Genomic DNA, 23,982 nt, shown 5'->3' on the forward strand with positions numbered 1-23,982 from the left:
CTCATTCTAACTGTCAATATAACCTATTGGTACTCATAATATGATTGCAATTATATTTCTGTATGTGATATAAACATCAGACAAACACTAATAAAAACCAGAGGCCAGCAGATCATGTGAAAATATAATTTTGGGGTCATTCTCAAAACTTTTGGCCATGACTGTAGGTAAGTCATTCTCATTGTGAAGGATTTGTTATTTTATTGTAGGATTTTTTTTCATATTTTTTACACTAGTGTTAGTGCAGGGAGTACAATTGGGGGAGAAAGGTTGAACTTTATGGACCTAGGTCTTTATTCAACCTATGTTATTATGTTACTATGTATAGTTGGTTTATAAGGTATTTTGGATATTGTTGTTTTTCTCATACACTACCCTAAAGCAGAAACCTACTAAATTTTTGACCTATGATGATCTGTGGAATCTTTGACCTTTTGTCTAGAAGTAGACCTTAAAGGGGTTGAATACCAGACGAATGCTTTCCTAAATGAGGACCCACTGGCCCTCAGTTTTTTTGCTGTAGGTCCAGCATTTGAAACTTTTGGTGGTCAACAATTGTGGTTGGGTAGAGTTCAACAGAACTGAAAAATGGGGTTGATCCTTCTAATGTTTGTCATAATAAAGTATATTGGCATGAGTTGTCCAAAAAGTTCAAGCTATTCAAGTTTTATTGATATAAAATATCTAAAAGTATGTTTGCATAGTTCTCTCACTGGCCTACTTGTTTGCACTAGTTTTAGTGTAGATATTTCTTACTTACTAATTTAATTCTCTAAATTATTCCACATATTTATGGAAATTATCACTTTAAGAAAAGATAGAAGTTTAATTTTTTGTTCAAGAAAATAGTATTCGATTTAAAGCATGTGCTTATATTTATCTTCTAGTTGTATTCTATTCATGCAACAGCCTTGTTCTTAAATCCTTCCAAAGTCATAACGGTGATGGGATAACTTAAAAAGTTACAATTTCAATATCATTCAGCTTTGTTGAATTGCAAATTGTCCAACACATCTGAGAATTTCAAACACAGATGTAAGTTGCATTTTATGGATTGATTAATTAGATGCATTAAATTATAATCAATATATCCCAATGAAGACAACATGAACGACTGTTCGAATGGAAGCTCCAAACATGAATTTCACATTGCCACCTTCTCAAAGTCTTCATTGGGCCAACTTGAGTTATTTTTCGGAATTCTGATTATTTATTTCATTACCCTGTTGGGGAACCTGACAATTATCGTTCTTGTGCTTTTGGTACCAAAATTACACACCCCAATGTATTTCTTCTTGAGTAACCTTGCCGTTGTAGATGTCACATCCATCTCTACTTCTGTCCCTAAACTATTTTTTATCACCCTGACTCAAGATCATAGGATCTCTTTTGGTTCCTGTATGACACAGTTATTTTTCTACATTCTTTGTGGTGACGGTGAAGTTTTCATGCTGACAATAATGGCCTATGATCGCTATGTGGCGATATGTAAACCTTTACAATATTATTCAATAATGAGAAAGAACGTTTACATTGCAATGGCCGCTTCTTGTTGGCTGTTTAGTGCTTTAAATTCTTTATTACATACACTGCTTACAGCTGTTCTGCAATTTTGTTCTTCTCATGATATTAATAATTTCTTCTGTGACCTCAATTCACTAATTGCTATTACCACTACTGATGTTCATAGTCTGAAAATGTTCATGCTCTTTGAACTTTCTGGTAATATTGCACAATGTGTAATCATCATTATCTCCTACATCTTTATCTTCTCCGCAATACTGAAGATCCGTTCCTCAGCGGGACGTATGAAAGCTTTCTCCAGCTGCACCTCCCATATCATCACTGTTATATTATTCTATGGGCCAAGTATGTTCTTGTATTTGAAAACTGACTCGGGAAATTCAAAGGATCAGGATATGTTGCTGTCCATGCTTTATGTTGTAGTAGTTCCAATGTTGAATCCTCTGGTCTACAGTCTTAGAAATAAAGAGGTATGGGGGGCTATTGTAATGTTAGCAAATAAAAATACATTTACATTTATTCAGAGATAGAACAGGAACCAAATGGAACAGAGTTGAAGCTGTTTTTAAAGCAAAATGTGGTCACCCCAAACACCGATATGATTTAGATTTTTTATGTTCTTTGACTTTGCATATTGTTAAAAAAAAACATCACAGAAAGAAACAGCCTTACCAACACCAGGTCAGATTACCAAAGCACAAGCAGGACGCGACAGACTCCCATGATGAAGGGGGGGGGCCGCAAAGGTGCGAAATACTGATGTGACAGCCACCCCCTCCTTGAATTGGCAGATATGTGAGTGGCTGTGTAGTATTAACAATGCACACAGATGCATCTTATATAGGACGCCATTCACACAGATAGGTGTGGTGCACTGTGTCTGGCTTACAGCCTATTAATGACGCCCATAATTTTAAATCGAGCGGGCTGCCCGGCACTATATATCTGCACAACAAAGGACAGACGCCCCAATTCACCCACCCAATAATGAAAAATAATATATAAGATAAATAAAATACTACACAGCCACTCACATATCTGCCAATTCAAGAAGGGGATGGCTGTCGCATCAGTATTTCGCACCTTTGCGGCCCCCGCCTTCATCGTGGGGGTCTGCCGCATCCTGCTTGTGGTTTGGTAATCTGAACTGGTGTTGGTAAGGCTGTTTTTTTCTGTGATTTTTTTTTTTTTAATTTTTGTCCTTTTCTGTGAGCTTTTTTTAATTTTAGTGTAGGAACTCGCAAGTATGGGGACCCATGCCGCGGGTTGTGAGCTTGCGTATTTTGGCCAAAATATCAACCAATACCTCATGTAATATATTTATCTTATACATTATTTTTCATCTTTTTGCACATTTTCCATTTGTTGCAGGATGCGACCAGGCCCTTTATTATTAGGTGGATGAATTAGGGCGTCTGTCCTTTGTGGTGCACTGCACATATATAGTACCAGGCAGGCCTCTCGATTTAAAATTATGGGCGTCAGTAATAGGCTATAAGCCTGACACAGTGCACCACACCTATCTGAGTGACTGGCATCCTATATAAGCTGCATTTTTGTGCATTGTTAATACTACACAGCCACTCGTATATCTGCCATTTCATGGAGGGGGTGGCTGTCGCATCTGTATTTCGCACCATTATCATGGGGGTCTGTCACGTCCTGCTTGTGCTTTGGTAATCTGACCTGGTGTTGGTAAGGCTGTTTTTTTCTGTGATGATTTTTGAATTTTTGTCCTTTTCTGTGAGCTGTTTTTGCATATTGTTAGTTGAAAAAAATAAACTATTAACACCTCTATCTTTTTAACGCATTCATGCATTCATGCAACATTTTTTCCAGACCTGCTCAAAATTTTCATATATATATATATATATATATATATATATATATATATATATATACATATATATATATAAAAGAAAAAGAGCAGCACAAGCAAACAATTTGTAAATGGGTGGGTGCCCATCCTCCACGTAAATGCTGAGCTAATAAATCATCTATTTTTGGAGTGCTGTTTCTACTATTTTTTTCATATATATATATATATATATATATATATATATATATATATATATACAGTACAGACCAAAAGTTTGGACACACCTTCTCATTTAAAGATTTTTCTGTATTTCCATGACTATGAAAATTGTACATTCACACTGAAGGCATCAAAACTGTGAATTAACACATGTGGAATTATATACTTAACAAAAAAGTGTGAAACAACTGAATATATGTCTTAAATTCTAGGTTCTTCAAAGTAGCCACCTTTTGCTTTGATGACTCCTTTGCACACTCTTGGCATTCTCTTGATGAGCTTCAAGAGGAAGTCACCTGAAATGGATTTTCCAACAATCTTGAAGGAGTTCCCAGAGATGCTTAGCACTATTTGGCCATTTTGCCTTCACTCTGCGGTCCAGCTTACCCCAAACAATCTCGATTGGGTTCAGGTCTGGTGACTATGGAGGCCAGGTCATCTGGCGTAGCACCCCATCACTCTCCCTCTTGGTCAAATAGCCCTTACACAGCCTGGAGGTGTGTTTGGGGTCATTGTCCTGTTGAAAAATAAATGATGGTCCAACTAAATGCAAACCGGATGGAATAGTATGCCGCTGCAAGATGCTGTGGTAGCCATGCTGGTTCAGTATGCCTTCAATTTTTAATAAATCCTCAACAGTGTCACCAGCAAAGCACCCCCACACCATCACACCTCCTCCTCCATGCTTCACGGTGGGAACCAGGCATGTAGAGTCCATCCGTTCACCTTTTCTGCGTCGCACAAAGACACGATGGCTGGAACCAAAGATCTCAAATTTGGACTCATCAGACCAAAGCACTGGTCTAATGTCCATTCCTTGTGATCTTTAACCCAAACAAGTCTCTTCTGCTTGTTGCCTGTCCTTAGCAGTGGTTTCCTAGCAGCTATTTTACCATGAAGGCCTGCTGCACAAAGTCTCCTCTTAACAGTTGTTGTAGAGATGTGTCTGCTGCTAGAACTCTGTGTGGCATTGACCTGGTCTCTAATCTGAGCTGCTGTTAACCTGCGATTTTTGAGGCTGGTGACTCGGATAAACTTATCCTCAGAAGCAGAGGTGACACTTGGTCTTCCTTTCCTGGGGCAGTCCTCATTTGAGCCAGTTTCTTTGTAGCGCTTGATGGTTTTTGCAACTGCACTTGGGGACACTTTCAAAGTTTGCCCAATTTTTCAGACTGACTGACCTTCATTTTTTAAAGTAATGATGGCCACTCGTTTTTCTTTACTTAGCTGCTTTTTTCTTGCCATAATACAAATTCTAACAGTCTATTCAGTAGGACTATCAGCTGTGTATCCACCTGACTTCTGCACAACACAACTGATGGTCCCAACCACATTTATAAGGCAAGAAATCCCACTTATTAAACCTGACAGGGCACACCTGTGAAGTAAAAACCATTTCCGGTGACTACCTCTTGAAGCTCAACAAGAGAATGCCAAGAGTGTGCAAAGCAGTCATCAAAGCAAAAGGTGGCTACTTTGAAGAACCTAGAATATAAGACATATTTTCAGTTGTTTCACACTTTTTTGTTAAGTATATAATTCCACATGTGGTAATTCATAGTTTTGATGCCTTCAGTGTGACTGTACAATTTTCATAGTCATGAAAATACAGAAAAATCTTTAAATGAGAAGGTGTGTCCAAACCTTTAGTCTGTACTGTATATACAGTGCATTGTGAAAGTATTTGGCCCCCTTGAACTCTTCTACCTTTTGCCACATTTCTGGCTTCACACATAAAGATATAAAATTCTATTTTTTGGGAAGAATCAACAACAAGTGGGACACAATCGTGAAGTGGAACAAAATTTATTGGATATTTTAAACTTTTTTAACACATTAAAACCTGAAAAGTGGGGCGTGCAATATTATTTGGCCCCCTTGAGTTAATACTTTGTAGCGCCACCTTTTGCTGCTTAGAACATACAGAATAGGTTAAAAAAAAAAAGGTCTAATGCGATTGTAGTGTTCTACTTCAAGTGATGATGAACCAGGTTGAAAGTCTAAGCATGTGAATAATAATCCAAGGAATCAAAAGATTCAAGTAACATATTGGGAACACCTAAAGCTGTATAGTCACTCAGTATGATTGTGAACTGATTAATCGATGATATACTGCAGAAACAACACCTTAACAGCTGCATATATATTTTCACACAGTGGAAGCAAGGAGGGTCAGTATTAAACCACTCATTGCTAATTTTGCAACTAATCCAAAAATCTGAATTGAAAGCTTAAGTGTCACTGAAAGTTTGGTCTCTGTATTTTGAGATGCGCAGGCCATGTTTATTTTTTTATTTTTTTTAAAAAGATAAATCCTGACAATTAAACACAATACTGCTGGCCTTGGCCGCAAATGGCTTTCTGTGTGTGTACTTATGAAGCAACCTCTTTATGTAAGGTTAAGAATTTTTTGTTAAGTTTTTCTTAACAGTGGAGAATATTACACCGAGCATATGCCCCCCCCCCAAAAAAAAAGGGAAACAAAACAACAAAAATTATAGTTGCACGCATTTTACTTTTTGCCTACCTGTTTTAATATTCTATTCTATTTTGACAAAGGTACACCAAATAACCACAATGTGGTATGGGTAACGAATGTGACAGAGCAACAGAAAACAAATAGTATCACGGATAGGAATGTGTTAGCCACTTGCAGCTGCAACAATTATTGGAAATTATTGCAGAGGAAGCACAGGGTATAATCTCAATCACAGCAGGATGATGTAGCCTCTGACAGCGAGAGCATCCACTGGAGACAGTGTTATGCTCAGTCTACCTCATCCACTCCCATAACACATAATGCTGTACATAGCAGAATTTCAAATCTATCAATGACACCTATTTCTGCTCTGTTCCGAAGTCCTCTAATCCACAGTACCCTAGGGTATTAGCAACATATTGCACCAGAAAAACTGGTGATTTACTTTGAAGAGATGAACGGACAGCCTATGTTCTCAGAAGACATGGTGCTGGATGAGAAAGAGAACACTATTCTCTTTGCATGCTCTCAGATCCGTGGGGGTAGGGACACTATTCATCAGTAGTAGTACTCTGAGCCGGGCAAATATTGGGGCGGAAATCAGGTGGGGGGGCAAGGAGCGCTGGTCATTAACCACAACAATGCACTTGTGAGCCGAATTATGGATTACGATGAAGATGGTAATGATGCTGATGATGATCATGCTGTGGTAGGGGAAACCAGGGAACCAGACATGGCTGACAAAGAGGTAAAGTCATCAGAAGAAGAGTTTCCTGGAATTGATGATACACAGCACAGGCGACATGCATCATAAAGATCCTCTGGGGTAAAATCAGCTTTTTCTATGTCAGCTCTGGAGCAGGTGATGTTGCCTGTGGACGTTTGGGATTCTTATGTGTAGGAGTTCTTTTGCACGTTGCTTCCAGATGATACTTTGGAAATCTGCAGGCTTTGTAAGAGGAAAATAAGCAGTTGACACTCTGGTTCATATAAACTAGAAACTACTGCTCACCATCAGACAGCCAACAATCAGAGCAACCCTCAAGTTGTCATCCTCCCCTTTTCATCACACTCAACTTTCTGTTAGCCAAGCCACACACCTAAAAGTAACCTGTCATGTAAAAAAATGCTATTAACCTGCATAAATTAGCTTTATTCTTCCTGCCAGGTTCTGGCTTTCAATCATGGGATATTGCCGATGCGACTTCAGCCACCAATCACCCCTGGCACTGACTGACAGCTGGCTCTAATGCTGGCTAGCACTCAGTGCGGGTGCTGGCCAGCTTCAGAACACAATTAACCTGTAGATTACCCCAATATTTGCAGGTTAGTAGTGTTTTTTAGATTACAGGTTCCATTTAAGTTCTACCTGGTCAGTGTCATCATCACCACCATCTTCGCCATTCTTCTCTTCTGCATGTCGTACATGAGTATGCCTCCTCCTCCTTCTCCTTTGCAATAGCAAATATCTATCCCCAATTGTGTGTTGAGGAAACAGGCGTATGGTCCTAATCATCCACTGGTTTGCCAACTAAGCTCACATCTTGTCAAGCTTCTTGTGGCGCAATCGCAGACTGACAAGCTTCAGGATTCTGCTTCATTTTTAGAAATTATTATGTGTGCTCAAACTTGCTGGAATATACAATGCCGCTCTAAGGGTGCTCCTTGGCCGAGGTGCATTTCGGAGACCCTACACACCCTACAGAAGGATCCCTGGGTGTGTACATGTAATTCTGTTTCAGCTGCTGCTCCTTCAGACTGTGTTCCTCCATGATATTTGAGACACTGGGACTCTTTAACTCCTCGTAGAAGAAGACAGACAAGAAAATAAAGACTCTTTCACTTGGTTTGGAAAATATGTACAATGGTTAGCCAGAATAATGCTTAAGTTTTTCATCTGCATGGTATGACAGAAGTTCACACTTGATGGTTGTGGACAACGACACATTACTTGGGTAGAAAGTTGCAAATGAATAACAGGCTAGGCTGAGGGCTTTCATCTTCCTAATACAGGGCCACACGGGTCAATGTGTTACGCTGTGCCCACAGCACCCAAACTGCACTCTGAATGATGTAAGGGAAGTCTTTCAACTACCACCTTGTAGACATGTCCCAGCCTGGCTGATCCCATATTTATTCACAAAGACCTCCAGGTCAGGCTTATACTTAGACTGTCTTAAGATCCTCTTCCAGTAGGTCCCCAACTTGTTTGCTATGAGAAAACACTGCTGCCACTGTTACTTGGTTGCTGGAAATGTGCTACCTTGTAGGCCTGCTCTTAATACACACCCAATGTTGATCAGAAATGACTAAGGGTGTCCATTTTTCTCTCTAGCTCAACCAAGACTAACTATAAAAACAGGAACTAACCCCTGGTGCCCATCTACTCCCCCCCAACTATGGGCTGGTCCTAAAGTTAACCCTGTCCACCCCTATCTAACAAGAAACTGCAGCCTACATGAGGATAGAACACACAATAATAAACTGGTCACATGAGCTATAACAATAGAGGTCTTCAGAGAAGGAGTTAGACCATCTGCTATACCTTCACACCCCCACTCTTTAATAACTGCCATAGTTTCTAGTAATTCAGGACCTGTAAGTACTGGTTTGTATTACACACTATAAAACACAATCATGACTAAAGTCTTGAAGTATTTGTACGTCTTCTCCAAGGTTACTGATATCGACACTGTACCCGGTCCATCTTGAGTAAACACCCTGGAAACAATGTAAAACAGTTCATATAAATCAGAGTCCCTTTTGCTGAAAGTGTCAGACCCCGTCACTCCTCCGGCAGCACTGATGCCTGTAGTTCAGCAGAAAAATATGCTACAGAACAAAAATAAGAAAATAAAAATTTCCGTCTATCTGGTTCTTCCAGGCCTATCTTCGGCCACTAGGGTTATTAATGAACAGTCAAAAGACATGTGCCATCAGCCTGTTAAATGCCATGAACAATTTCTGACAGATGCATTTAACATGTGTGGCACCCCAGGGGTCTGGTTTCCACAGTAATAGCAATATTACGTCTGAGAGCAGGTGGGAGGTCTCTTGGTCAGGAATCCTATGCATGCCACACCTCCTGCCCAGTCCTGGGAGGGGAAGAACTTCCCCTATATAAAGCTGGGGCTGAGGCAGGGTTAGTGAGAAGAGAAGAGAAGAGTTGAGAAGAAGAGAAGCAGCATAGGAAAGAAAGATCAGGAGCTCTGTGGGAGCAGGCTAAAAGGAATCAGGGGCTGGCAGCTGAAGAGCTCGCCCTGATTGAAGAGTTACTACCGGACCCGGAGTCCGAGGCTGTGGGGATTAACCCAGACCCAGCAGCAGAAACCGCCCGGCAGGGGATTTCAGGTCCTCTGGCCAAGAAACCCGAAGGCACGGTCACACGCGTGGGACCAGCACCGCCGTCGTGGAGCGGAAGCCACTAGAAGGCCCCGAGTCACCGGCCATACGGGTGAGCACCACACGGTACACTCAGGGACGTGGGCTACTTTTACCCGCCTCTAGCAAGGTAGCCAGAAGAGTACAAGTAGTTGGGGAGGCCTACAACTCCGCCTGGCCAGGGGAGATCCCATCTGCTCAAAGACTGACCAGGCCCCGATTGCTAGCCAGTACTCCGGGAGGGTCTATCTTTATCACCAGTAAAGACCCTGAACTACACCGCATCGTCTCTGAGCGGTTCCTGCTACCCCCATCATCCACGTCGGCTGCCCTGAGGCCATACCCCTCCCGTTGGGGGTTATACCATCTACGCTGCACTATCCTACCACCGGCCTCAGCGGTCTGCCCTGCAGCGGCAGCTCCATAGCTGCATTCAACGGGTGGCGTAGTCGTCCTACATCTACTGCTAATATATACCGCCACTTAGTCTGACTCCCTGGGCATGGACCGGGTCACCGGCACGAGACTACTACCCCCAACAGGCCCGGCTCCGGGTAGTCCCCGCGTGCGCAACGCTACACCAAGTAGGCCCAGGGGTGCGTCAGCTTTTTGGCGTAGTCGGCAGGATTTCGTGCCCGCAACCACCGGGTACTGCGTGCCTGAAAAAGACTGTTCAAACTTACCAGTGGTGAAGATTCCCGCCATCCGGCGCCATTTTCAGCCTTCTTCCCGCCTTCCGTGGAGTTTTCCCGCCGTTGGACGCCATCTTGAAGACGCCGCGCGGGAAGAAGAGGGGCGTGGACTCTGAAAGCGCGCGAGAACTGAAGCCCCGCCTCACGTCCAGACGTCGCGTAAGGTCCTGGAAGGAGCCCAGCAGACGCTGACGTCACAGGAGCGCGACGGAAGGTCCTCAACCCTGACGATCCACTGCGGAGCCGCGGCCTACGGAAGAGGATCATCGCAAGGTAGGCCACGGTCCACTGGGGGGGAGGAAGATGTCGGATACGGAGGAGAGCTTCACTGCCTCAACCCCCGCCAGCGCCACCGCTGCTGCAGTCATGCCTTTCACCATGCCCTATATCCCGGGAGCAGCCTGGCTACCCCAGTACTCAGGGGAGTCACATACCCTGAATGACTTTAAAGAAAAGCTGGATAGCCTCTTCCAGGTGTACCCCCTCACAGAGGAGCAAAAAGTGAGCATCCTGGTGGCCCAACTAACCGAGGCAGCCCAAAGGGAGGTAAAGTCCTGGCCACCTGGGAGGAGGACTGTCGCAGGGATACTAACCCGTCTGAGGGACACCTTTGATACCCGCACCTCAGCCGAGATTAAGCTTAGATTCTATGGGTGCAAGCAGCGAGCTCATGAGAGTATAAGGGACTATGCACTAAACCTACAAGAGGCCCTGAGAGCCATTAAGCAGACCGACCCTGACGGCGTGGGAAACGAGGACAGGCTGTTGACCGAACAATTTATAGAGGGACTATATTGCAATGCCCACCGAACCCAGTTGCGGGCAATGGCCTTACAGGATCCTCATCTGGACTTTGCACAGTTCAAGGACAGAGCCATCCGGGTGCTCCGAGAACCGGCACCGGGTGGCGTTGTGACCCACAGGCGCCCTACTACCGCTTACCACCAGGAGGCGGCGCCCTTGTCGGCAGGGCCTGTGGGGGCTGATGCGCAGGCTTTGAACAATGACCCGGCTCCAGACCTGCACCATCAGGTCCAAGAGCTAGCTAAAAGCGTTGCTGCCCTAACCCGAACTGTGCAGTCTTTACAGGTTTCCACTCCAGGGAAGATCCAGCTGGCATCCGGACCGGAGGACATCCCGTGGCGTCGACCAAGGAGGACCCCACCGGCCAGAGGAAGACCCAGCGACCGGTACAACGAGGACGGACAACCCATCTGCCGCCGCTGCAATCAACCCGGACATATGGCAAGGTACTGTCCTTTAAACTGGCACAACCTGGGGTAGAGGGCCAACCCCCAGGAAAAAGATCACCAGGCCCATCGAGCTGGCGCGACAAATATGTGGGAGGACGTCCAGTCTAGCCTGTGGTACTGGATGGCATTCCTATGAGTGCCCTACTGGACACCGGGTCACAGGTCACCACCATCCCGTACGTGCTCTTCAAGCAGTACTGGAATGACTCGGATATAACCCGCTACCCTGACGACGACTTGAGTATCATCGTCAGCAATGGTCAACCCGTGCCACAGATCGGATTCAAAGAGGTGACCAATAAAATCGGTAGAGTCAAACTGGCAGCACAGGGACTGATCATTGTGGACATTGACAAGCGTGAGAGTCACCCAAAGATAACTCTAGGAACTAATGTGATTGAAAATTGTCTTGCAGAGGTGATTTTCATTTTACAGCAGGTTGCCAAGAACGCCAGCTCCGGCCAGCAGCGAGTGCTCCAGAAAGAGATCCGGGCACTGATGCGACGGCAACAAGTGGAACTCTCCGGCGGTGAGACTGGTAGCGTAAGGATGTGTGACCCTTTCCCTATTGCCATACCCCCGAAAAGTGAAATGATGATTTGGTGCCGGGCAGCTATTGGTCTGAGAGGTAGGGATTACCAGGCCATGGTAGAGCCAGTCTACTCAGACAGTAGGCCCACCATTTTGACAGCCCGGGGGGTAGTTAATGTACGCCATGGGAGGGTACCCGTTCGCATAATAAATATCGGGAAAAGGGAAGTATACCTGCCCCGGTATGCTACGCTAGCCAAATTATATACTATCAACCAAAATTCTATACAGTCTGTGGAACCCTTGCCTCCATCTCACCCGGAGGAAGGTAACGGCTCTACGAAAATAATGGAGGATTGGTGTCAGCAACTACATTTGGGTACTGACTCCACTCCCTCCCACCAGAAACAGGGAGTCTACCGGGTGGTTTAAGAGTACGAGAGAGTGTTTAGTAAACACCCGTTAGACTTCGGGCGAGTCAAGGGGGTAGAACACCACATCCCCACGGGAGACCATCCTCCCATAAAAGAGAGGTATCGACCCGTACCCCCTGCACACTACCAACACGCCAAGGGGATGCTTAGAGACATGAAGGATGCTGGGGTAATCAGGGATAGCTGTAGCCCCTGGGCAGCTCCACTAGTCTTGGTCAAAAAGAAAGACAACACCATGAGAATGTGTGTAGATTACCGGAAAATTAACCGTATCACACATAAAGATGCGTACCCCTTACCAAGAATAGAGGAGTCTTTGGCTGCTTTAAAATCTGCTAACTTCTTCTCCACCTTGGATCTCACTAGCGGGTACTGGCAGGTTCCTGTAGCAGAGGCGGATCGGGAGAAGACCGCATTCACCACCCCGATGGGACTTAGCGAGTTTACCTGCATGCCGTTTGGACTCTGCAACGCACCAGGAACCTTCCAGCGACTGATGGAGTGCTGTCTGGGACACCGGAACTTTGAGACGGTCCTGTTATACCTGGACGATGTCATCGTCTACTCCAAGACCTACGAGAGACCACCTGAAACACCTGGCGGAAGTGTTCGAAGCTCTGGCAAGTTACGGCCTAAAGGTGAAACCCTCCAAGTGTCACCTCCTGAAGCCAAAGGTGCAGTGCCTGGGACACGTGGTGAGTGCTGACGAAGTGGCTCCCGACCCTGATAAGATCACCGCAATTAAGGAATGGCCAAGCCCCTCCAGCGTAAAGGAAGTGAGGCAGTTCCTCGGGTTGGTAGGCTACTACCGAAGGTTCATACCCGGTTTCACCAAAAAGGCAGCTCCTATGCAGGACCTCCTGATTAGAGATGAGCGTTGTTCTACTCGAACTGTTCGCCAATCTCAAATTCGAGCTGTTTTGGGCGGTGTTCGAGCCGTTCGGCGAACACGAACAATTTGAGAAAAATTCGGCTGTTCGAGGTTATGTTCGATAACTGTTCGTGCACCAAAATCATAACTGGATTTTTTCTCAGTAATGATGAAAATTAATGTTAATACGCAGTTTGAGTGTACAGCGGGGTGGGGGGAGGGGCAGGGGGATGGATCCCTGCAGGAACAATGAAGATCTCCATTTTTTTTTCTCTTTCCCGCATTTGCAGTGGGGAGGTGCAATCTGTCAGCCTATCAGCAGCGCACACACGGAGCGAAGTGCTTTCTTTCACACAAGCAAGGGCATGTGTCATTGGCAGTGTATGTCACATGTCCTTGCCCTATAAGACCAAGCCATTTTCCCCATCGCCACCATTTTCTCACTGCTGCAGCTGCGTGTTAGACGGCACCGCTGTTGCTGTGTGCGCTATACCTTGTTAATTTCAAGCCAATTTTCGCACAAATATACAGATAGCTTGGGAGTAGGGAATAGTTGTGATTGCAGTCCTTTTAAGGACTAGGTTACAGCATTTCCTACGACTTTTATCAGGGAGGTCTGTGCTCTTAAATAGATAGGTTGTGGGAGTAAAGACTAATTGTAATTGGAGTCCTTTTCAGGACTAGGTTACATGAGTTCCTATCAGTTTTTGCCAGGCAGGTCTGTGCCAGTGCTGTGCAAGTTTTTTTCACAGCATTTGGCTGAATCTAGCAAAGCTAATCCTTTTTGGCCTATTGCAGAGTGTGTTAGTCAGTGGAGTAGCCTATCTGTGTTGCAAGATATAACACCTGTGTATAGAATACCAATTTTTTTACTGCACCTAGTGAAGTAAAATCTTTTGGGCATAGCATCATTCTATTAGTCCATCTATACTGACCTCCATCAGGTTGCAAACTGAATATAATTTTTTTCTGCATCTAGCTCTGAAAAAATATTAGGGCTTCTAGCGGTGTGTGGGACTTGGTCTATTAGTCCATCTATACTGACCTCCATCAGGTTGCAAATTAAAAATAATTTTTTTCTGCATCTATCTCTGAAAAAATATTTGGGCTTCTAGCAGTGTGTGGGACTTGGTCTATTAGTCCATCTATACTGACCTCCATCAGGTTGCAAATTAAAAATAATTTTTTTCTGCATCTAGCTCTGAAAAAATATTTGGGCTTCTAGCAGTGTGTGGGACTTGGTCTATTAGTCCATCTATACTGACCTCCATCAGGTTGCAAATTAAAAATAATTTTTTTCTGCATCTAGCTCTGAAAAAATATTTGGCTTCTAGCAGTGTGTGGGACTTGGTCTATTAGTCCATCTATACTGACCTCCATCAGGTTGCAAATTAAAAATAATTTTTTCCTGCATCTAGCTCTGAAAAAATATTTGGGCTTCTAGCGGTGTGTGGGACTTGGTCTATTAGTCCATCTATACTGACCTCCATCAGGTTGCAAATTAAAAATAATTTTTTTCTGCATCTAGCTCTGAAAAAATATTTGGGCTTCTAGCAGTGTGTGGGACTTGGTCTATTAGTCCATCTATACTGACCTCCATCAGGTTGCAAATTAAAAATAATTTTTTTCTTCATTTAGCTCTGAAAAAATATTTGGGCTTCTAGCAGTGTGTGGGACTTGTTCTATTAGTCCTTCTATACTGACCTCCAGCAGGTTGCAAATTGAATATAATTTTTTTCTGCATCTAGCTCTGAAAAAATAGTTGGGCTTCTAGCGGTGTGTGGGACTTGGTCTATTAGTCCATCTATACTGACCTCCATCAGGTTGCAAATTAAAAATAATTTTTTTCTGCATCTAGCTCTGAAAAAATATTTGGGCTTCTAGCAGTGTGTGGGACTTGGTCTATTAGTCCATCTATACTGACCTCCATCAGGTTGCAAATTAAAAATAATTTTTTTCTGCATCTAGCTCTGAAAAAATATTTGGGCTTCTAGCGGTGTGTGGGACTTGGTCTATTAGTCCATCTATACTGACCTCCATCAGGTTGCAAATTAAAAATAATTTTTTTCTGCATCTAGCTCTGAAAAAATATTTGGGCTTCTAGCAGTGTGTCGGACTTGGTCTATTAGTCCATCTATACTGACCTCCATCAGGTTGCAAATTAAAAATAATTTTTTTCTGCATCTAGCTCTGAAAAAATATTTGGGCTTCTAGCGGTGTGTGGGACTTGGTCTATTAGTCCATCTATACTGACCTCCATCAGGTTGCAAATTAAAAATAATTTTTTTCTGCATCTAGCTCTGAAAAAATATTTGGGCTTCTAGCAGTGTGTGGGACTTGGTCTATTAGTCCATCTATACTGACCTCCATCAGGTTGCAAATTAAAAATAATTTTTTTCTGCATCTAGCTCTGAAAAAATATTTGGGCTTCTAGCAGTGTGTGGGACTTGGTCTATTAGTCCATCTATACTGACCTCCATCAGGTTGCAAATTAAAAATAATTTTTATCTGCATCTAGCTCTGAAAAAATATTTGGCCTTCTAGCAGTGTGTTTGACTTTCTCTATTAGTCCATCTATACTGACCTCCATCAGGTTGCAAAATTGAATATAATTTTTTTCTGCATCTAACCCAGCCAATAGTTTTGGCCTAATACCACAGTTTGGCCACTCAGCTCTGCTCGGTTCCCATCCATTGTTTTTTTGTGCAAACAACTCCAGAGTTGTTAATTAGTTAACCACCAAAATGAGTGGAAAAAGGCCTGCTGCTGGTGGAAAGGGGAATAGGCGAGTTGGGAAGGGGAAAAAAGGTTGTGTCCGTGGGGTAGGTGTTAAAGCAACAGTAACATCTGCAGAAGAAAGACCATCTTCCAGCCAAACTAAAATGTCTACTTCTTTTAGCGGACAATGTGATAAGATCCCTTTCTTACGGCCACGCCAATGGCTACAAATTCCAGATGAGGCACAAAAACAGCAGGTGCTTCAACGGATATCAAGTGCTCCTTTAAGTGGGCTCTCCTCCACATCAACTTCAACATCACAAATACTCCAGTCCTCAAAGGTGTCACCCAAATCGCACTTGCTTCCTCACAGCTCCCAAATCTCCAGCTGCCCGTCTGAGTATGAGGTAGAACAGATGGTTGAGTCTGCAGAGCTGTTTACTCATACTATAGCCTGGGAATCAGAGGTCGACTCCAGCGCTTCTGTGAATCAAGACGAGGAAATGATCTGCACTGATGCCCAGAATCTTTATGAGTCGGATCCAGGACCAGACGCAGAAGGTTCTGACCATAATGTAGACCCTCATTCCCAAACTGTAACTCCTGTTGGTGGAGACAATGAGGAAGACGATGATAAGACTCAAATACCTGATTGGAGCGACAACTTTAGTTTTTTGTCAGGGCAGGAACAGGTTGGCTCTGAGGACGACGGGTGTGATAACGCACAGGGTGATGATGATGAGGTCGGAGATCCCACTTACTGTCAACCCACAGTCAGCCAAGAGATGAGGTCAGCAGAGGAAGTGGAGGAAGATGCTAGTGACGACGAGGTCAGGTTGCGCCTTCCTGGACAGAGACGTAGTACTGGAAGCACGTCAACAACTGCATCCTCAAACACAACTCTGCCTCTCACCACAAGTCGTGGTGGCTCTTCAGGTCGCATGGGTGCTAAGCCTTGCATAGCCTGGGCATTTTTTCAGATCGATAAAGATGACCCAACTCGTGTTATCTTTAACATTTGTCAGCAAAAGCTAAGTAGAGGCCAAAAAATACATAGTTTGAGTACTTCATGCATGAACCGGCACATGGACATGAAGCATAAGTTGCAGTGGGAAGCTCAGTGTGCTACAATGCGGCCTAGCCGGCCGGGCCAATCACCGTCTGCCATATCTTGTGCATCCGCGGCCTCTTCATCCTCTGTGACTGGGGGGACAGCAGTCACACCTGTTTTGGGGCGCAGACCTGCCACCTCTTTACCCGCAACAGCCAGCGTGATTGGCAGGTCATCATTTTCTTTGGAGGTGGTAACACCAGCTGGTGTTGAGCGCTGTCCGACATCGATAGCACCACCTTTGGATCAAGGCAACCTAACATGTCCGCCTGCATCTTCCTCACAGACCGGCAGTTTGCCGGGGACACGCTTATCAACCCCATCTAAGCACAATAGCCAGCCCTCGGTCCCTCAGATGTGGACAAGTAAAAGACCATTTCCTCCTAGCCATGAGAAAGCTAAGAGGTTGAATTTCACCATCTGCAAGCTCTTGGCTACAGAAATGCTGCCTTTCCGCCTGGTGGACACAGAGGATTTTCGAGACCTTATGTCCGTCGCAGTGCCCCAGTACCAGATGCCCAGTCGGCACTACTTCTCAAAGAAAGGTGTGCCTGCACTCCACCAGCATGTCGCACACAACATCACCGCTTCTTTGAGAAACTCTGTGTGTGACAGGGTGCATTTCACCACAGACACTTGGACGAGTAGGCATGGACAGGGGCGTTACATGTCGCTGACTGGGCACTGGGTAACTATGGTGACAGCAGGACAAGGGGCTGCTGTCCAAGTCTTGCCGTCCCCACGAGTTGTGCGTCAATCCTCTTTATGTCAAAGTTCCTCCACTGCTTCTGCCTCCTCAACCTCCTCTCGGTCTTCCACCTGCACCCAAAGTCTGTCTGGTCATGCCACAAGCTTTCTAACTGCGCAGAAGGGATCCTGCACACCTCCTTACTATGCTGGCAGTAGGGCTCAACGTCATCAGGCGGTTTTTACATTGAAATGTCTGGGAAATGTGAGTCACACAGCTGAGGAGTTGTGGTCAGCTCTGGAGAACCAATTTCATGAATGGTTGTCTCCACTGGACCTGAAACCAGGGAAGGCCGTGTGCGACAATGCTGCAAACCTGGGTGCGGCCCTTCGCCGGGGCAATGTCACACACGTGCCTTGTATGGCTCACGTGTTGAACCTGGTTGTCCAGCAATTTTTAGCCCACTATCCCAGACTAGATGGCCTTCTGCAGAGGGCACGGTCGCTGTGTGCTCACTTCCGCCGTTCGCATCCCGCAGCTCAGCGACTTACATCTCTACAGAAGTCGTTGGGCCTGCCACTTCACCGGCTAAAATGCGATGTGCCTACCCGGTGGAATTCAACTCTGCACATGTTGCAGCGACTGTGGCAGCACCGACAAGCCCTGGTGCAATACGTTCTGACGTATAGCCTGGGCCAACGAGATTCAGAGGTGGGGCAAATCACGCTGGAGGAGTGGTCTCAGATCAGGGACCTATGCACCCTTCTGCACAGTTTTGAAATGGCGACGAAGATGTTTAGTGCTGACGATGCCATTATCAGCATGACTATTCCGGTGATTTACATGCTGGAGCACATGTTAAACAGAATTCGGAGTCAGGTGGTGGCACAAGAGGAGGTGGAGGAAGTAGAGGAGGAGGAGTTGTATGCGGAAGGGCTAACATCTGCAAGGTCCAGACGGTCGGCAGCACCAAGGCGGCAGGCATGTGAGGGTGGGGGAGATGGTTTTACCAGGGCGCATGGTAGCAGCCAAACTAGTGAGGAAGGTGCAGGAGCCCAGGAAGAAGTGGAGGACGAACTGATGGAAGACTCATCAGATGAGGGAGACCTTGATCACATTTCTGTTGTGCGAGGTTGGGGGGAGAGGACAGAGGAAGGAAGCATGATTGTTACCTCGCCACCAACACAACAGGGACTTGGTGCTCCTGGATGCGCAACACACATGAGTGCCTTATTGCTGCACTACTTGCAACATGACCCTCGAATTGTGAGAATTAGAAATAATCCTGACTACTGGGTTGCCACACTGTTAGATCCCCGGTACAAAAGTAAATTTGCAGAAATTATTCCTGCCATAGAAAGGGATGCACGCATGCAGGAGTATCAGCAGAGACTGTTGCAGAATCTTACATGCGCTTTTCCACAAAATACCAGTGGTGCACGTAGTGAATCTCACAGTTCCAACTTGCCAACCGTGGGACCGTCAAGTGTTCAGCACTCAAACCGTAACAGAACCACAGTATCTGCTGGTAACATCAATTTTGCGGAATCATTTCACCACTTTTTTAGCCCATCCTTTGCAAGGCCACAGGAGACAAGAAGTCTGACACATAGTCAACGCCTAGAGACGATGGTACAGGAGTATCTCCAAGTAAACATTGAAGCCACGACTGTGTCACTGGACCCTTGCTCTTTTTGGGCTTCCAATCTGGATAAATGGCCGGAGCTAGCCACTTACGCCTTGGAGATCTTGTCATGCCCCGCAGCCAGCGTTCTGTCTGAACGTGTGTTCAGCGCTGCTGGTGGTGTGCTGACAGATAAGCGCACGCGGCTCTCCACTGATAATGTAGACAGACTCACGTTCATAAAGATGAACAAATCATGGATCCGAAACGACTTTTCTACCCCTGTGTCATCCTGGGGAGAGTAAAAGCTTGATGATTGGTTAAAATCACCCTACCAACCGTTTTAAGCTTTCAAATTACTAATCATGTTTATCTGTATCTTGACTGTAAAATAATTTGGGCTTTGTAGCAGTGTGCAGCACTGATCCTATTAGGCCATCTATACTAAAGCTTCACCAGATTTAAAATTAAAAATAATTTTTAGCTGCATCTATCCCGGAAAATAATTTTGGGGCTCCGAGATGCGCAAGGCACATAAGTGCCTTCTTGCTGCACTACCTGCAGCATGACCCTCATATTGTCAGAATTCGAAGTAATCATGACTACTGGGTTGCCACACTCTTAGATCCCCCAAACTTTTCGATCAACCTTTTCATTTTAATAAAGACCAAAAAAATGGTCATTTTTGAAATTATAAGCATTAGCAGGTTGTTAGAAACTGAAATCAAACAGTTTTCAACTCAAAACTTTATTCTAGGTGATGTTACATTTTCACATAGGACCCCTTGTTCGAAAGGAGCTTCTGAACTCTCTCGTCCATTGCATTTGTCAGGTTTTGGATGGTTTCTGCTTCAATTGTTTTGCATGAGGACAGAATACCCTCCCAGAGCTGTTGCTTAGATTTGAACTGCCTCCCGCCATCATAGACACTCCTTTTAATGATGCTCCAAAGGTTCTGAATGGGGTAGAGGTCAGGGGAGCATGGGGGTCACACCATAAGTTTGTCCCCTTTTATGCCCATATCAGCCAGAGATGCAGATGTTTTATGTGCAGCATGAGATGGTGCATTATCATGCAGAAAAATGATCTTGCTGTGAAATACACGGTTCTTCTTCTTGAACCATGGCAGGAAGTGCTGTTTGAGAAAATCCACATACATTATGGAGTTCATCTTTAGCGCCTTCAGGGATCCTAAAGGGGCCGACAATCTCTCTCCCCATGATTCCAGCCCAAAACATTACTCCACCTCCTCCTTGTTGGCGCTGTAGCCGTGTTTGCGTGGGGTGTCCATCAACCAGCCATCCTCCACTCCATCCATCTGGACCATCGAGCGCTGCACGGCACTCATCCGTGAACAAAACAGTTTTGAAATCAGTCTTCATGTAATGTTTGGCCCACTGGAGCCGTTTCTGCTTGTGTGAAGTGGATAGAGGAGGTCTACAGGATGGCGCATGCACAGCTGCAAACCTCTGAAGGACCCTGCATCTTGTTGTTCGGGGGACGTTGGAGGCACAAGCAGCTTCAAAAACTTGTCTGCTGCTATGACAAGGCTTTTTTGCCGCTGCTCTTTCAACCTGACGTAATTGCCTGTAGGAAAGAGTCCTCAATTTGCCCTTATCAGCACGCACACGTGTGTACTGTGAATCAGCTACATACTTCTTGATTGCCAAGACACTTCATCCTGATCATCGCACAATGTTGATTGTAGTCATGCCTTGACCTAAACACTCCACAATTTGTTGCTTCTCAGCAGCCGACACATTCTTTTTCTTTCCCATTTTGGCAGAAAATGTAGGCTGCTTAATAATGTGAGAGAGCCTTCTTAAGTAGTCTTGCCTTTCATTGGACACACCTGCCAAACTAATTAGCACAGGTGTCTGCAATTGCTTACAGTGATATAAAGAGCCCCGACACACATCACCATCAATGAGTTTAACTGACAAACAAACAAATTCTTCCCTTATCACTCCTAAACACTTTTTGTATAATAATTTGGAACGCAGTGTACATGTGCTTTTCCACAAAACACCAGTGGTTCACGTAGTGAATCTTACAGTTCTAACTTGCCAACCATGGTCTGTATGGAGTTGTTCAATAAAGGGCCCAAAATTAAGATAACAAAGATGGGAGAGGTCTCTATGAATAGGAATTCCTAAGTATTTGATACCCTGTGAGGGCCAGGCAAAGGGAAAGTTGGACTGGATGGAATCCTATATGGATTTGGGGAGGGAGACATCGAGGGCCTCAGACTTCGCTGCATTGATTTTAAAATTTGACCATGTAACAAAGTGATCTATTTCAGCCATAACAGCATGGATGGATATATGTGATTGAGTGATATATACTAGGACATCATCAGCAAATAGAGAGCACTTGTACTCGGTGCCTCCCACCTCAATCCACCTAATATTGGGGTTATGGCGAATTGATGAGAGCAGGTGCTCCGTCACTAGGATGTATAAGAGAGGGGACTGAGGACATCACTGCCTTGTCCCATTGGTGATTGTGAAAGGTGATGAAAATGTTCTGACGCACCCCCTGGGCCTTGGGACACCCGGAGCCGGACCCTTTTTGGTGGATGCTGGTGGTTGTAGTCTTCGTGGCGGTGACCCAGTTCCGTGGCTCAGGGCGGTCAAACCAGTGGCGGAACTATTTATGTGGTTTTCATGTTTAAATGTCCGACTACGCCAACCGTGGATTGCGGTCAGAGTGAACCCTCGCTACAGGGCAGACCACTGAGGCTGGTGTTGTGGGTGCAGCAGAGCGTAGCATAACTCCCCACGGGAGGAGTATAGCCTCAGGGCAGTGTATGCGGAGGATGGGGGTGATGGTGCAGGGCAGCAGCAGTAACGACACGGAGTCAGTGATGCAGTTCAGGGCCTTTACTCACAGTTCTTATTATCCAGACCACGTCTGCAGGTAACGGCTGCCCACGTCGTACTGTGCTCACCAGGTGAGGGGCTCAGACAACTCCCAGATAACTTTGGAGCACTTCACAGGACCCCCTTTGTGTGTCCTTTGTCTGGCCTTTCTTACCAACACTTCTGTCCGGCTGCCTCGGGCCTCCTCTTGGTAAACTTGGCGCCAGTTTCCCTGACCCTATGTGGTGCCTTCCTAGCGGGTGTAGCGAGGGGCTGCGCCACATAAAATGTCAGAGCCTCCGGTTTCTAGCTGAGGTTCGTTTCCTGCCTCCACTAGTTCGGGGACCGGTCTCCCCCTTTGGCCTGACCCCTCCACGCAGGTGGATTCGGGCGTGCGGTGGCGACTCGCCCGTCCGCACCCCTGGGATCCCTTCATTCCTCGTTCCTGGAGCCTTCTCCGCTCCTCTTCCTTCCTTCTCCCTCTTCCAGGCCTGGGCCTCTGTTACTAGGCCCGCCTCCGGAGCAGAGCTCATGCAGAGCCCCTGCTCCCTGCCACTTCTGCTCAGACTTCTCTGCACTGAACTAAGATGGTGCCCACCTTTTATACTCCCTTCTCAATGCACCCAGGAACTGCTTCCTCCCTGCTCCTGCACTACAGGGTTCCCCTTCCTCAGTGTTCCCTCCCCCCACTCCAGCCAGGGACAGGGACTGTCGTGCCCATCTCAGGGGCATATTGGTCGCCCTGCCCCACGGCAATGTGGTGTAATGCATGCAGGTGTCGGGTCCTGATCCACACTCCATCCTTACCTGAGAGTGAGATATCACACCTCTGGGTGAGGTGCAATACGTCTGCAGCAACCGAGCCCTCAGGGTGCTACAGTTCCATTTATCTTCAGCCTAGGTGACGTATTGCGATACAGGGCCGTGATTTTGGCTATAAAAGGGTCCCCTAGACCCCTACCCCAAGCTTTTTAAGAGAATCATATATGGCGTGCCAGGAGACTCTATGGAATGCTTTCTCAGCATCCAACGAGAGTATCTAATTACAAATTTTTAACTGCATCTAGCCCAGGAAATACTTTGTGCCTAGTAGCAGTGTCTGCTAGTGAGCGGATTATCCCGGCTGTTAAGCAAGCTGCACCACCTGTAGTTTAGACACTTAATTTTTTCAAAGGAAATGCTTCGGGACCATGGGATACTTAGTGAAGAGCATCAGGAGGCACCCCAAGGCATAGGGGCTGGGACTGGCAGTAGGATGCCTTGCGGTGGACAGCCGAGCTCGATCCTTATAAAAGCTTTTTAACTGCAGCAGCCTTAGTGGACGCTACTGGAGCTGGAATTACCGCGGCTGCTGGCATGAGACTTGCCCTCCAATAGATCCTTGTAAAATGATTTAAAGTGTATTCATTCAAATTAGAGAGACAATTTAAATTAAAAAGCTTAGAGCTGCCTCCACCACAGGGGGGCTCGCTCGACCCACCAGCGGACAGGCACCAGTATTGGGAGAGGGGGGCTGGCCGTCAGGGTTCACCGCGGCTCTGGCACAAACCCGGCGACACGGAGGTGGCACGGGCAGGAGCGGACTGGCCGTGTCGGCTTCTCACTTTTTGGATTTTAGAAGGGCATGACATGCCTATATCTGTGTCTCCCCCTCCTTTTACTCCTCCACCTCTTTTATTTTCGCATGACTATATGTACTTGTCACTTTTCCATGTGTTAGTTATGTCTTCTGAGCAGTTTGTCAGCTTTTGGACACCTTTGAAGGTGTTTTCTATGT

General features: G+C 45.7%; 1 protein-coding gene across 1 annotated transcript in view; it reads left to right on the forward strand.

Annotated features, from left to right (window-relative positions):
* Positions 1–1,106: 1,106 nt before the first annotated feature.
* LOC141167346 (olfactory receptor 1G1-like) overlaps positions 1,107–23,982 on the forward strand; it is a 43,686-nt gene continuing 20,810 nt past the window's right edge. Inside the window, exon 1 of the mRNA XM_073654764.1 lies at positions 1,107–1,994. Within this exon, the coding sequence (XP_073510865.1) occupies positions 1,107–1,994 (888 nt within the window). The remainder of the gene's footprint in view (positions 1,995–23,982) is intronic.

This window comes from Phyllobates terribilis, unplaced genomic scaffold (genome assembly GCF_046119375.1).
Source record: "Phyllobates terribilis strain yellow unplaced genomic scaffold, ASM4611937v1 Scaffold_11__3_contigs__length_659146591, whole genome shotgun sequence".
Taxonomy (NCBI): Eukaryota; Metazoa; Chordata; class Amphibia; order Anura; family Dendrobatidae; genus Phyllobates; species Phyllobates terribilis.